The sequence below is a fragment of the Ruditapes philippinarum genome, unplaced genomic scaffold (assembly GCF_026571515.1).
Source record: "Ruditapes philippinarum isolate M1 unplaced genomic scaffold, ASM2657151v2 ctg1928_1_1_1_1, whole genome shotgun sequence".
Lineage (NCBI taxonomy): Eukaryota > Metazoa > Mollusca > Bivalvia > Venerida > Veneridae > Ruditapes > Ruditapes philippinarum.
Window position 1 is genome coordinate 218,610 of NW_026865553.1, and position 15,716 is coordinate 234,325.

Genomic DNA, 15,716 nt, shown 5'->3' on the forward strand with positions numbered 1-15,716 from the left:
GCTGTTTTAATGCTTCCGAGGGATAACTTTTTTCCATATATTTACAAACAAAAACATGTAATATTACTGTATCTAAAACTGTATTAACTAGATATATAAGTAAAACCAAGTTGTTTGTCTTTCATTTTTATCTTAACTTGATTAACGATATCTTTACAGCTATATACTATAATATCTTTTTAGAATTGCTTTTATTGCTCCGCGCCCACAGGTGCGGAGCTATTTGTGTTTACTATTTTTGTCCATGGGCCTGTTTTTAACAATTAATCCCTTCGATTAACAGCTAAAAATAAATTCGGATTCACGAACTCCTTGAGATTTCTATTATGTCAAGTCATATATAAGTTTCCCCTTCGGTGATTCGCAGCATGTCATATTAGTGAATGAGAACAGGAAAGCAGTATTGCTGTATATGAATTCAAAAGCTATAAATAACTAGAAGACCTTAACATTGTGAATTTCCGAAAATCTATGTATTGTTTTATGAACAGCAAATTCGACAGTAAACATAAATAATAGCTACAATACTGTGAAATTTGAAAAGAAGTACTGTTTTTAGGTTGGTATATCTGGCCAACATTTCTTTTTTGAAACAGTCCAGGTCATTGGCACAGCTCAGTTATTATTAGATATGATCAGCTAGTGAAGATCATGTAGAATCAGCTTTCCGAGTGAACTAATTTTAGCCTTTCATCATCTCCAAAAAATATCGGATTTTATGAATGAAATTCGTCACTGCTCACTATATAAAGTGAAATGGTGAGCTTATATGAAAGGGATTTTCTCAGTTTATTTTTTCTGCTGTTAATAAGTTTAAAGCATAGTTAATCAAATGTAAGTGTATCAATCTTGTTGATAAAGATTTGGGCATGAATAGTTTCACAATGCTAATTTTGGGTATGATTTTGCAAAGGCCTTATTTATGTTAGGTTGACTGTTGAAAATAAAACAGTAACGTAGGCATAAAAGGGTTAGAAAAAAAACCTCTGCTAATGATACTTACTCAAAAGCCATGTTTACGTAACATATTTTTAATAGAATAGATGACAAAATAAACAAAATGAAAAACATGCAGTTTATTGTTGTTTTTTTTTCAACGTTACAGCAATGATACATGTAGCAGGGTTAAATTATCCAAAATTTATTTTGTCTTTGTTATTTTTGTGTGGGTCTGGATGGTCAGAGTCCAGAACACAAAAACCACAAATAAAGTGACCTGCAAAATGTAATATATGACGATATAATGGCAATACAAAATAGAGTTTTATCAGAAACTCACAGTTTAGTGCATTTTTATATATGAAAAATAATAGACATTCAGTTACAGAACTTTTCCAAACATTAACGTATATGTAATGACAACTTACAAAACAATTAGTGGAAAAAAGCAAGTGTTTCCTCGTGTTATATTTTTGTTTAGAAAACGTGTGATTTTGTTTTAGATATTCAATATTTAAAGTATATCTAATTCTATTACTGTAACAGCTTTCTTTGATAAAAATATTTTTAAGTTTCATATAAAGAGAATTGTTCATAAGTTGGTGATATTCATTTTATACATGTACATAGTGTGTACTTACATGGAGACTCTGCAATTTTCTCTGAAAATTACATGTGCAAAGTATCGAATTAGGCTTAAAAATAATTCAGGCTATTCAAAGTAATGGCACGCAAGTTGGAAGATCATATCATTATGATAAAGCCAAGCATAATTTTGCCACAGCATACATTATACGGCGCGTTGTGTTTTACGTAATTAATATTACCGATAGAGCCAATTTTAAAAAGTATAAATTATAACTTTTCTATTTGGTTCCATCAATTCTTTCAAAAGCTTTAAAAATGCAAATTATATATAAAAAGGTACAGCTTACGGGTGCAAAGTTTTGTTCCGTTATCATATGTTTTCTATATGTACGTGCAAACAATAGCACTTTTATCAAAATTGCAGTGCTCATTTATTTCGGTTTATACAGTTACATTTTTATCAAAAGTTCAGCATCTATTTCAGTACAGCATTTATTTCAGTTCATTCAGTTTTAAAAAGTATTTTGTTTTCGCATGTCATTGCCCATTGTTCCACTAAAATACGCCTTACAAAATAAAGATAAACAATAAAATTCACTAAATAAATTCAAAAAATACCTATTTTTTTCTTACCACTTCTTTTGTTTTTCCTCTTTGGAATCAAAGTTTGGTAAAATGTAACATAATCTTTGCAAAATTCCGCAATCTTTAATCCAGCTTTCTCTTTTACTTCTGAGTACGTTAGAGAAGTTGGGTCATGCTTTGCGGTAAATCGCAGTGTTACATTTGACACACCCTATAAATAGATGTCTATTTAACTAAACAATCACAACATTTTTATAAGGGAAATAATTCGAATATAGACTTTACTGTTATTTGTTACACAAAAAATCATAATGTTCAAAATAAACGGTATATAATAAACTGTAGGACATGTACATTTTGTCTTAGAAATACCTATAAAATATGTCACAAATATTATATGTGTAACTATATTATATTCAAAGTGAGTAAAATGTATAAATATAATTTTCTTATGTACAAATACGTACCTGTCTATAAATTTCAAGAGGTGGTTTTGGAATTGGTACCCTTGACAATGAACACATTTGATGTTTGATGTCTTTGAAAACAACATATCCCTAAAATAACGTTTCAGACATAATCATATGTTAATGCAATGATTGGTATAATTTTAAACTTACTTCTCTGATAATGCAATTTTGATTATACAGTATTTATACTTTATTTATAAGAAACGGTATTTGTGCTCTCTTACCGTATCATAATCATGATAATTGATGGTTGGGATTGTATTCTTGTACATGGATACATCTCCCACGATGACCAAAACAGTATTGTCCTCCTGATTGTATATGACATCCTGATGAATGGACTTTCCATCATCCGTCAGAAGAAAATGGTGCGTCTGTAAAACAAGATATTTGTAGAAATATACAAAAGCCGCCTAAATTTAATTTACAAATCTGAAAAAAAAGTTTGCATAAACAAATTTGTAATATTAACAGGAACGTTTATATGTCTCTTAATATTTTTATCAGTAATTTCTTTACATTTTCTTTTCTTTACTATAAAAACAAAAATGCAAAATTTGTTTCAAAATCTATGAGCATTTACCACATGGTCAACATTTAACTTGAACACCGTGTTTTTCACCCTCTCCAATCTTGTTGATTCACATTAAATTAAAAATAGCTCATTACGCCTGTTTCAACATTAAATTGTAGTAAATAATCATGAAGGCCGTTAGGCATCAAAATCCAATATGCTAAAAAAGGATTTGTTAAATTTTGTTGAGCTTCGTGGAAGAAATTTTCCCATGCACTTGTATTTTTATTGACGACTCGCAAAATAAATCGTTTCATTCCGCAGTTATTCATGCATTTATTCAAAATAATATAAGAGTCTACTGCTTCGCAACCGACTTATGAAAAACGTGATAGAATTGTGTGTATGTAATTTTTAACATAACACAGTTTTTGATGACTTAATTACCTCTTGAAGCGAGAGACAAGGTACAAATAAAGCCGTAAGAACAGAAAGCCTCATCATCTGTTGACAAACTGAAAAGGAACCGATAACATCGAGAGTAAGAAATGTATTGACTTAGATTGTAAATTAATTATCTTATATTTAGTCTTTATAAACCGAAATAACTGATACAATATATATTCAATTGTTTTACGTTTTTGCTAGTCATTTTGTTATTGCATCCTTCGAAACGGTCTTAATTACAAATAAATGATGTTTTCATTTATAATAGACTTGTCATTGATATCTAGTCAAGCACGTGATATAGTCTTATAAAATGAATTTTTATCGGGTTATGTGTTTCCTGCTGTTGCATCGTTGATATCCGTTTAATTCACAAAATAGAACTAATAATATGTCCGTGAATAAACATTAGCAGACAGGACCCTATAACCATTTATTCTTCTTATGTGACAGACGTTGCATAAAATATGTATTTAATTTAGTTTGCTTGATTTTTTAGTTTAATATTATTCAAGCACTTACCAAAAGTTGTTATAAGAGTAACTTTCACACTCAAGCCAAAACAGACAAATATTTCTTATCTTACAGAAAGGGTCAGGACCACATTCTAAATTTGTAAGTCATATCTTAACAGAATTCGGTGCCCATACTTAAACTCATGACTGGAACATCTGATTAAGTCATGAAATATCGCAGCATAGCTGTATACGTGCCAATCCAGTGTGTTTATTACCTAATTACTATAAGCACGCATTCACACGCGCCATCATTAGTTATGATAATTAATGCGTTGTATATTATGCCATCAAATTCTATTAAATATGAAATACCACAATTATAAACACTTATTTTTGGCTTTATTTTATTTAATAAATTGCCTTTTTTAACTGAATATTAAACTAGATAGAATTAAAACAGGAAATTATTCGATCTTACACTGGTATTCTTTAAATAAAATGATCAAGTGTTAAACAATATACTTAATGTTAAGTACTTTAAATGTAATTTCAATTAAATCCGTAGATGTTTTCATACAGCTGTTACAATGAAACATTCAATAAGAGTTGATAGGATCATTCATTCAATTTAGAGGGAGGTAAATTATGCATATTCTATACGAGAAATTCTAACACAACTCGCATTTTCCCCATTGAACATGGAAGAACTGAAAGTGTGTGTTATTATGTAACAAAATCACTGTCGACGTTCTATATTTAGACATGTGACGTAATCATTTTATACATGTGACGTAACCACTAAAACTTTGTCGCGCTGAAAACAAGTACGAAAACAAATCACAATCAGATACGGCAGCTTTTTTTGTTGATGTCGTGTTAGAATCGAAATAATATATCCAAATCGGTGATTTTATCGCTTGATAAAATAACTCTTTATCGTTCGGATGCGCATCATTATATGAATCGGGTTACGCCCTCGTGATATAATTCCTTGCATCCGAATTTCAAACAGTGATTTTATTGAGCGATAAAATCACAGTTTGTGATATATTATTTCTTACAACTGACGTAACTAAATTAAATCGAATTATGAAAGGGGGTCATTACTTTTTACAATCTTAATTTTTTTACAAAAATGGGTCAAAGACAGAAAAGGCCGGGTTGCATTTGTATACCAAATATCATGATGCTGTGATGTTAAGAAAAAAATTACCACTGACCATTAATGTCGAAAATAAAACTAAGTCAGTAAACAGGAAGTGGATAAGCAACAAACCTGAAATAAAATCCCTAGGTATGGAACTATATATACGTGTCAATGCTGTATGCCAAATATCAACAGGCTGTGATAAGTAGTTGCTCAGAAAACTTGTTGCGAAAATTTCCTACCATTGACCATTAATGACGAAAATTTAACTAAGTCAGTAAACAGGAAGTGGACGAGCAACAGACCTAAAATCAAATCCCACGGTATGGGACCACATGTCAATGCTGTATGCCAAATATTAAAAGGCTGTTATAAGTAGTTGCTGAGAAAACTGTTACGAAAAGTTTTCCCCCTTCCGCCGCCCAACGCCCGCCCCGACATTCACCATACTATAACCTGGGTTTGCACCAGTGCAATCCAGCCAATAATATTAAATAGGATACAGACTTGTATCTAAAATGGTTATTGTACTCATTTGCTTTTATAAGAGAGAAAAAAAAACAGCTTGAAATATATATTCGTTCCGTCGTCACTTAAATCATAAATGAAAAATCATTTACCTTGACATTATAAAACAGTTTACAATCATGCATAAATATAAATGTTTAAGCTTCCTTAATCAGTGCCAGCCCTACGTATACGAAGCCGTATCGATCACATGTGTTATGACGAGTGTACACTGCTGAAATGGTCTTTACCTGTTTTCTATTTAAAATGTTACGATAAATTTCTCCGTGCTTCGGTCAATATACAAAAAACGTACATTTGATGTCCCTGATCTTCCTTAAATATATAATTTGAAAAATAAATACTTAAATTCTCAAAGGTATATTTGTAATCCTAATTCTACTGAAAGATAATATTTTACATGTCTTTCAATATTTTTATTTTAAGAATTTGACAATATTGTGAACATTCATACTTTTTTTCATATAGAAAAAAAATGTCCCGATTTAGAAATACACAAATTAAAATGATTGTATTTTTGTGCATATACAATGTCAACGTGAAATATAGTTGAAATTCTAATGTTTTATCAACAAATTTTACGAATATTATGAGATTAAAATGATATATTTACGCTAATATTCTAAAAAGTGTTCAGGGAAAATGTCCCTTTCAAGAAAAAATACGCGTCACTACCGTTACAATAATCCAAAGAACAACCTCAAAGTAACTTCCCTTTTCATAACTCTTCATTTGATGACGTAAACAAGTTTATTGGCGCGAATATTTTAAAAGCAGAGAAGATGCCACCAGAATGGCGGACGATCTAGATGACAAAATTAAAGGTAAATATATGCATATAAAACGTGCTTTTTAGTAATATCATTACCGTTATATATGTTTAAGATCGTTGCTTTAGTAACATAATAATATTTTTGCTACTGTTGTTTGAACATACCGAATTAAACTCGTAGCTAGTATAATAGTAAACATTGTGATATAGAGAGGCTCTACAACGGGGAATATTTTGTTTATACTCACTACCGTTACAATCACTACCGTTACAGAAATTGTGATAGTAGTATGTAACGGTAGTGATATTTGACGTAACGGTAATGATAATCAGATATAAATATAGATATAGAAAATAACACAAGTTTAAATAAATAACGTTTACCTTCTTCCTAAATTATATCATCAATACTTTCAGGGTTCAAAGTGATATTGAACAGCACTGACCGGTATTTAGGAAACACACAGCGCATTTTCTACAGCTTATTAAATCTTCGAGACGAGGAAAAGGATATTTACTGGGGGAAACGTGTTTGCGACTTAGCTGATTGTATTGCAGACACTAAAGACTTAATAAAATTAAAAACAAAACAACTGCATCAATGGGACTCACAGCAAAAGAGCGTATGGCGCGTTGGCGCGAGAAACAGCGGGCAGACCCAGATGCCCATGCCAGATACAAACAAAAAGAGAGAGAGCGTAACAAAAGACGTCGAGAAGAGGGAAAGTTAAAGACAATAGAAGATATGTCAGCTCGTGAAAAAAGGCTCACACGAAAGCGCTGGAGGGAAAACTCTAAATATTACAGACAAAGAAGAAATGTTACAAATAACTTGATTACTCCGCCAACTTCTCCTGAGCATGGATTATATGAAAATGACCAAGGAGCGGAAAATCTTGAAAACAACAGATCAAGCAGCATGAAAAAACGATATGCACGAAAGAGAAAAAATGACAAAGCTAAGTGTTATCGTAAAAACAAAACATTACAAATAAAGCTCAAGTTTCAGGAACGCCTTACCGAAAAATACAAGAAACGATACAACCGTCTTAAACATAAGGTACATGGCATTGATAAGTATGACCCGATACAAAGAAATGATAAAGAAAAAAATAAATTTCCTGTGAAGGCCTTCCTGCTGTACAATACAATGATTAACAATATAAGACAACGATACAAAATGGCTAAGACAAATAAAGAAAAAAGATTGATAGCAGGGTATGTTACAAGGAAAAGAATATTAAAGCAATATGGTCTAACTACATTTGCAAATACAACATTAGCAATATCTCGAAGACATCTTGAACAAAAACCTCTTCGTAAGCCTAACATAAAAACTCTTAGAATGAAACGAAAATTACACGAGTATTTTGAAAGAGATGATGTTTCGCGAATTACTGCTGATAAAAATGCAACCATCACTAGAAACGGGACAAAGAAACAGATCAGATTTTTAGCTGACGACCTGAAAACATTGCACGCTAAGTATCTATCGGAGAATAATTCAATGTCATACAGTTTGTTTTGCAAGCTTAGACCATTCTGGGTAATCAAACCCCGAGAAAAGGATAGAAAAACGTGTATGTGTAAAATTCATGATAACTTAAACTTGAAATTACACGCTGCATGCAAAGATGGCTTAGTCCAGACAAAAGAACTAAACGTTTTAATCAAAACGATTGTATGCCAGGATACAAGCAAAGAATGCATGTACAGAGAATGCAATGAATGTAAAGATCTTAAAATACCTTTAGCCATGGCGAAGGAAACAGATCTATATAAGCAAACCACCTGGCATGAATGGAAGACAAAGCGAGAGCAAGTCAATGAAAATGAAAACTCAAAAATTGTAACAAAAATTGTAAAACAGCAAGAGCAAGGTACCAGACTAATTCTTGCAAAGGAAATAAACGACGAAATGCAAAGGGCGTGTAGGCACATTTTTAATATAAGAAATCAGTACAAAGCACTACATTATCTGAGAAGAAACCTTACACATGAAGAATTGATAGCACATATTGATTTTTCTGAAAACTACGCTTGCAAATACGCACACGAAATTCAAGCAATGCATTTCGGTGGTTCACGAAACTTCATTTCACTTCACACAGGTGTTGTTTACACTAAAGATAACATAATACCATTCTGCACTGTAGCTGATAGCCCTAGACATGACCCAGCAGCAATATGGGCACACCTTGAACCAGTGCTGAATCATGTTACTACTGGCAAAAAATACAAACGCATCCATTTTGTCAGTGACGGGCCTACAACCCAATATAGAAATAAACAGAATTTCTATCTTTGGACAACAAAAATTCAAAAATATGGCTTTGAAATGTCAACATGGAACTTTTTAGAAGCTGCACATGGCAAGGGACCTGCAGATGGTATTGGGGCAGCAGTGAAGCGAGCTGCTGACCAAGCTATAATTGTTAAAGAATTAGACATAACATGTGCAAAAGATTTCATAAATTTAATACAGGACACAACGTCAGTTAAATTATTCCTTATACCTCAAGAGAAGATCTGTGAGATAGATGAAGATGTTCCAGAAAACCTATCCCCTTTGCAAGGCACTATGAAAATTCACCAGGTAAATATCTTAATTTTTCAAATACTTGGCATTTTGAATATCTAAGGACTAGAAAATTAGATGATTCAATAGCACACAAACACACACAGACTTATAAATGCACACACACACGCACGCACACACACATACATATGTAGCTTAATTATGGCAATAACTAATCTGTTAATAATACAAAACAATATAAGTAGTAAATTATTTGCATATGAGTAATAAAGTAATACTTATTTTCATTTTATGCAGTATACTTACAAAATCAATTTAATTTACAGCTTGTATTGGAGGAACCACATTCATTCACATCTAGAGTGCTGTCGTGTTTCTGTGAACACCCGACCAAATTACAGTGCAATTGCTTCAAACCTGATGTTCATACTGTACCTCAGCTTAAGGTATGATCAATTATTTGGTATATATTTTAAATTAAGATATGACAAAACAAGATAGAAAAAATTGTGACAATTTATTGTGAAATATTTAACTTTTTTACAAACATATTTTAGAATTTGTAAAGGAAGAATGAAGAGTGCTTGCAAAGCATTGCACATGTAAACTCAAGTTATCAAACAAAGTCCCAATATGAAGTTGTCATGATTATATACGTTTGTTGGACATCAACCAGCGCTTTATGATTTTATCATGTTTTCTTCAGGTGACAATGTCGGAACTCATAGAGAAAAATGTTGATGTTGTGCAGCTGAACAAAGTATCTGTTGTTGAGGAAAATCTAATTGGTCGATATGTTGTTGTACAATACGATGGACTCCCTTTCCCAGGAGTTATTCTTGATGTTGATGAGGACGAAATAGAAGTTAAGGTACAAAATTCTCATTTACCAAAATGCACCAAAATGTGCTCGTGTCTTATTTATATAATTGACATAATTCTAAATTACGTAATAATTATGTATGTACATGTTTATACTTCATATTATTTATTCTTCAGGCAATGCACAGAGTAGGTAATAACAGATATTTTTGGCCTATGATCGATGATGTCTTATGGTATAACAAAGAACAAGTTCTCACACTTCTGACGGACAAACCGGAACATGTTACATCAAGACATTGCCAAATCCCACCAACAATGTGGAAGTTAGTGGCGAAAGAGCTTAATCTGTGAAAAAAAATCTAATTATCAAATGAACATTCCTCTAGGTTGATTACGTGTACATTTAAAATGTATAATCAACTGGACATTAAATGTGCTATATTGCTTCAGTTTCGTTTAAATTGTTGATTTCACTACCGTTACGTGCTATGTAAATACCGTTACGTTAAATCATTACCGTCACGTATGATATTTTCCCTTACAAATTAAATTTCAGATGCACTTATTACATAGTTTAAAGCGTTTATGTTGCAAATGATTGGATCAATATGTTTTAATTTGATTTTTTTTCGAAAGAGACTACTTGGTGTGTTGACAGAAAAAATCTTCCACTACCTTTTTTGCTGAATTTATAATTTTGATAAGTTCATCATGCCCCATAGACTGCAGAATAATATTAGATATATCTCGTCATTTATTTACGATTTTGTGTCTTTAGAATTAATGTTTTTTTAAAAACTAATTCTTTATAATGCAATTTGAACATGATTTATTTATTATTTTTTGTTGCGTAACGGTAATGATTTTTTGTATTGACACTTGTTCAATGAAGGATTTAATCCATTTAAAATGTTTATTTTCAATACAAATTACATTACTGATTTCAAAGTAAAATGTGTTTTCTTGTTAATTATTCCACAATTGAAATAAAGAAGGATACATGTCAAGATGGCAACTCGACCGGCTTATGTTCGTATTAGTACATTAATGTAAGGATCCTATTTATATATTTATCGTTCCTTGTATAAATGATATTTATATACTAAAGGATACATTCGTATACAGTCAATAGTATCATGCGCAACCCTAGCAGACCACAAATGTTTATTTATTCGACTTTTCTCGATTGTAAATGTTTCTTTCGTCATACGCAGTATTCGTTTAATCAGACGACAAAAAATATTCGTTCGTATCCCGAGTATACTTATTATTACAGCTTTTTACCTTAGCAAGTATTTAATTTAATTTTTTCAAGATTGATGTTTCATGTGTAGAAGAGGTTGTAATAACGAAGTATTACTATTATTTGTGCTTGTTATACTATTTCCTGAAAACTGAACCGCTATTCCTGTTATGAAGGAACACCTTTAAAATTATTTTGGTTATATTTGCTTACCTGTTTACTTGTGTGTACTAATTCCCTTAAATTTCAAAATGGACACCTCTAACATGTACTCGTATATTGAGACTTGATTAAGATGGAATGATTACCATAGAAGTTAAATTGTACTTTTCGTGATAGCTTGAAAGTTTTTCCTTTTCCTGCAGATTTAACCTGCATTATATGAAACACTCCCTATATTTTACAGCAAATGTTTTACAAAGTCAAGGGCAATAACCTTTATATCAAATCTTTTTTTGAGTTACATGCGACACAAGTTGAAAATTGCAAAATTTACTAAGTCAAGGGCAATAACTAAATAAATTACCATATAAATAAACACAAAAATACCCAGGTGCACAACTACACATGCTGATCAACAATCCTGTTAAGTTTCATTACTCTAGGTCAAATACTTTTTGAGTTATGTGCGACACAAGTTGAAAATTGCAAATTTTTACTAAGTCAAGGGCAATTACTCTATAAATACTGAATAAATCCACAGGAAAATACCAAGGTGCACAACTGCACATGCTGATCAAAAATCCTGTTAAGTTCCATGACTCGAGATCAAATACTTTCTGAGTTATGTGCGACACAAAAGAGAACGGACGGAAGGACGGAAGTTCTAACAGGAGAGTAATTATGTGGCTACTCTATTGTTCTCTCTATTGTTTGTTTTTAGCCACACAAAAGAAAATAGCCAGATAAATACATTACGGAATGAATTACATCAAAAAGAAAGAACAGTTACCTATTGTCCCTCTAGCCTCATTATTACTGTCCAGTGAGTGCGGACGGGCGGAAGGACGGACGGACAAGGGTAAATCTAAATGCCTCTCTCTCCCCCCCCCCCCTTAAGTGGGGGCACAAAAAGTAACATGAAGTAACAACATATCTTGTGAATCCGTTTTAAAACTGACATTCATCTAGTAAATTATTGCGTTTTAAATGTAGAAGAATTACACGAAAAAGATATTTTCATTTAACTCATTTATAAGGGACAGATTCATTAACATAGCCCATATAATTATATCATGTTTCTTCTGAATATACGCCAAATATGGATCATTAAACACACAGCATTTGAAAAGCTATGACGATTCGAATTCGATAAGGTCGAATGAAAATGTGTTGGCTTTGACGAGTGTAAGCTTTAAGTAAATGGTTGAAACAATTTTATTGAGCTAACTAGTCGTAAAACCGATACTTTATTTCGTTTGTTCGCGTAGCGTCGCACAACCGTTGATATTCTTTTGACGTCTTATCATATCACACACATACAGACAAGCACGCACACACACGCATGCGCGCACACAAACACAAAAAAATTATGTTATGCTTAAATTCAAGTTTAGCGTAATTTTCAGACGAATTTCTCATAAAAACATGATGACCAGAGCTAGAAAATAAGATTAAAAAATTCAGATGGCGACGATATTAGAATTTTAATTAATTAATTAATTTTAGTATTTTAACATAAAATTATGAAAGATAGTTTTCTTTGATAAATAAACTATTGTAGGAGATGAAACGTTACACCATGCCCAATCTTCATCCGTGAAATTAGGCTATCCGAATCGACAGGTCGCCCGCCATGTTTGAAGTTGAGCGTTTGAGGCGAGGAAAAATATATTGTGATTAAGAGGGATGTAATTTGGATTTAACTACTTCACACTTATTTAACTGTCGGGCATACTTCCTGATCGGGACAGAAGGGTATTCCCCTTCAAAGCTTCCCGATCAGGCAGCAAACGTCAGAATCCTTCCCGATCGGGAAGTTTATTGGCCTTTTTTACGTAGTTCAGACAAATTTCGGATGCTTAATAGTTTTCAACCCACTTCAATGTGAATATCACATTTTTAGTGCAAAAAAGATACATCTAAAATCCTACCGAGTCATTTTCTTTTAAAATGTCTAAAATTAAAATAATCAGAAAGTGAATTATGTTTTAAGATTTTACTAAGAAGAAGCTGCTTCCTGTTTTGGAAACACCGTTTCTTGATCAGGCATCTAGCAAAATATTCACCATTAAATGTGCCCGTTTTGGGAAGTTTTTTTTCTTTATGTTAGCACGTTCTATTCTGTCGATTGAGATTGCTTTGGACAACACCAACAAATAAAGTTATTTGTGGAACAAATCAACAGAGTCGTGGTTTGAATGTTTTGAAGTCTGGTGTGTCTAGCAGTTCAGATATTTAAAATGATTTGATCATAGGTGATGTGTTCTCAAATTTTGTAAAAACGAATATTCGAATATATTCGAACATGGAAAACGAATATTTGAACATCAATTTTCTTATTCGTTCCCGGCCAAAGTTATTTTTATTATACCCCACTTCGGACAACAGCGGGTATATTGATTTGGTAATGTCGGTTGGTCAGTCCATCGGTAGACCGCAGTTATCTTAAAAACTATTTATCAGTAAGTCATTATATTTCACATATCATGACCTCTATCGATTTTGGGGTCTTTAGATCAAAGGTCAAGGTCACAGGGACCTTAAATATGTTTGTTTATCCGTCATTAGACCACATTGTTTCCGCTGATTATCTTAAAAAGTATTTATCAAAAAGTCTTCATATTTCATATATTGATTGGTCATAACTATTAGATGACCCCTATTGATTTTGGGTAACTAGATTAAAGGTGAAGGTCACAGGTCTCTTAAATTTTAGAATGGTCTTCGCTCATTATCTAGAAAACTATTTATTAAAAAGTCTTCATATTTCACAGAATTATTTGTCATAACTAGTAGATGACTCTTTTTGATTTTGGAGTCACTAGTTCAAAGTCAAGGTCACAGGGGCTTAAATGTCAAAATTGTTTCCGCATAATATCTTGAAAAGTATTAATCACAAAGTTTTCCTATTCCACGTGTTGATTAGTAGTTGAGGTAGATGACCCTAATCGATTTTGGGGTCACCAGTTTAAATGTTACAGGGTTCTTTAATGTCAGAATGGTTTCCGTTCATTATCTTGAAAACTATTTATCAATAAATCATTTATATTTCACTTATTGATTGGTTATAATTAGTAGATGACCCCATGACCCCTATCGAGTTTGAAATCGCCTTTCCATGTGGAGTTTTAGAGATGAACAACTCAGTGTGACATATATAATATTTGAAGGTACCGACTGGTGTTTGATTTTAACAGGTTCAAGGTCATTAAAATAATTGGTATTAAAAAGAGAATAACTTTGCGATTGATTTTAACGTTAACGTTACCAATAATCCTTTCTTGACACATCAAGAGATGGGTTTATATCGTGAAGTTTATTAAAAACGGCATTATCCCAATTTGCTTTCCATTCAGATGATACGAGTTTATTTATAGCCGGTCTAAAATCACACGCAGGTAACAATAAGTCAGTTTTTTAAAAATTTAATGATTGTTTAGCTAAAGCATCTACTTTTTCATTTCCTCGTATTCCTACATGACTTGGAATCCAATATAATTTAACATATTTTACGAAGATTTACACGAAAAAGATATTTTCATTTAACTCATTTATAAGGGACAGATTCATTAACATAACCCATATAATTATATCATGTTTCTTCTGAATATACGCCAAATATGGATCATTAAACACACAGCATTTGAAAAGCTATGACGATTCGAATTCGATAAGGTCGAATGAAAATGTGTTGGCTTTGACGAGTGTAAGCTTTAAGTAAATGGTTGAAACAATTTTATTGAGCTAACTAGTCGTAAAACCGATACTTTATTTCGTTTGTTCGCGTAGCGTCGCACAACCGTTGATATTCTTTTGACGTCTTATCATATCACACACATACAGACAAGCACGCACACACACGCATGCGCGCACACAAACACAAAAAAAAATATGTTATGCTTAAATTCAAGTTAAGCGTAATTTTCAGACGAATTTCTCATAAAAACATGATGACCAGAGCTAAAAAATATGATTAAAAAATTCAGATGGCGACGATATTAGAATTTCAATTAATTAATTAATTTTAGTATTTTAACATAAAATTATGAAAGATAGTTTTCTTTGATAAATAAAAACAAACTATTATAGGAGATGAAACGTTACACCATGCCCAATCTTCATCCGTGAAATTAGGCTATCCGAATCGACAGGTCGCCCGCCATGTTTGAAGTTGAGCGTTTGAGGCGAGGAAAAATATGTTGTGATTAAGAGGGATGTAATTTGGATTTAACTACTTCACACTTATTTAACTGTCGGGCATACTTCCTGATCGGGACAGAAGGGTATTCCCCTTCAAAGCTTCCCGATCAGGCAGCAAACGTCAGAATCCTTCCCGATCGGGAAGTTTATTGGCCTTTTTTACGTAGTTCAGACAAATTTCGGATGCTTAATAGTTTTCAACCCACTTCAATGTGAATATCACATTTTAGTGCAAAAAAGATACATCTAAAATCCTACCGAGTCATTTTCTTTTAAAATGTCTAAAATTAAAATAATCA

General features: G+C 32.2%; 1 protein-coding gene across 2 annotated transcripts; it reads right to left on the reverse strand.

Annotated features, from left to right (window-relative positions):
- Positions 1–1,061: 1,061 nt before the first annotated feature.
- LOC132729520 (uncharacterized) lies at positions 1,062–11,389 on the reverse strand. Of its 2 annotated transcripts, none has more exons than XM_060715296.1 (7): positions 11,269–11,389; positions 3,544–3,611; positions 2,807–2,956; positions 2,580–2,669; positions 2,161–2,323; positions 1,581–1,601; positions 1,062–1,216 (listed from the first exon to the last, which is right to left on the reverse strand). In XM_060715296.1, exons 2-7 carry the CDS (start codon positions 3,598–3,600, stop codon positions 1,131–1,133), a joined length of 567 nt encoding a protein of 188 aa, XP_060571279.1. In that variant the 5' UTR covers positions 3,601–3,611; positions 11,269–11,389; the 3' UTR covers positions 1,062–1,130. The 2 variants fall into 2 exon arrangements, with proteins under 2 accessions (XP_060571279.1, XP_060571278.1); XM_060715295.1 differs by lacking the exon at positions 11,269–11,389 and adding an exon at positions 4,066–4,173.
- Positions 11,390–15,716: the final 4,327 nt, after the last annotated feature.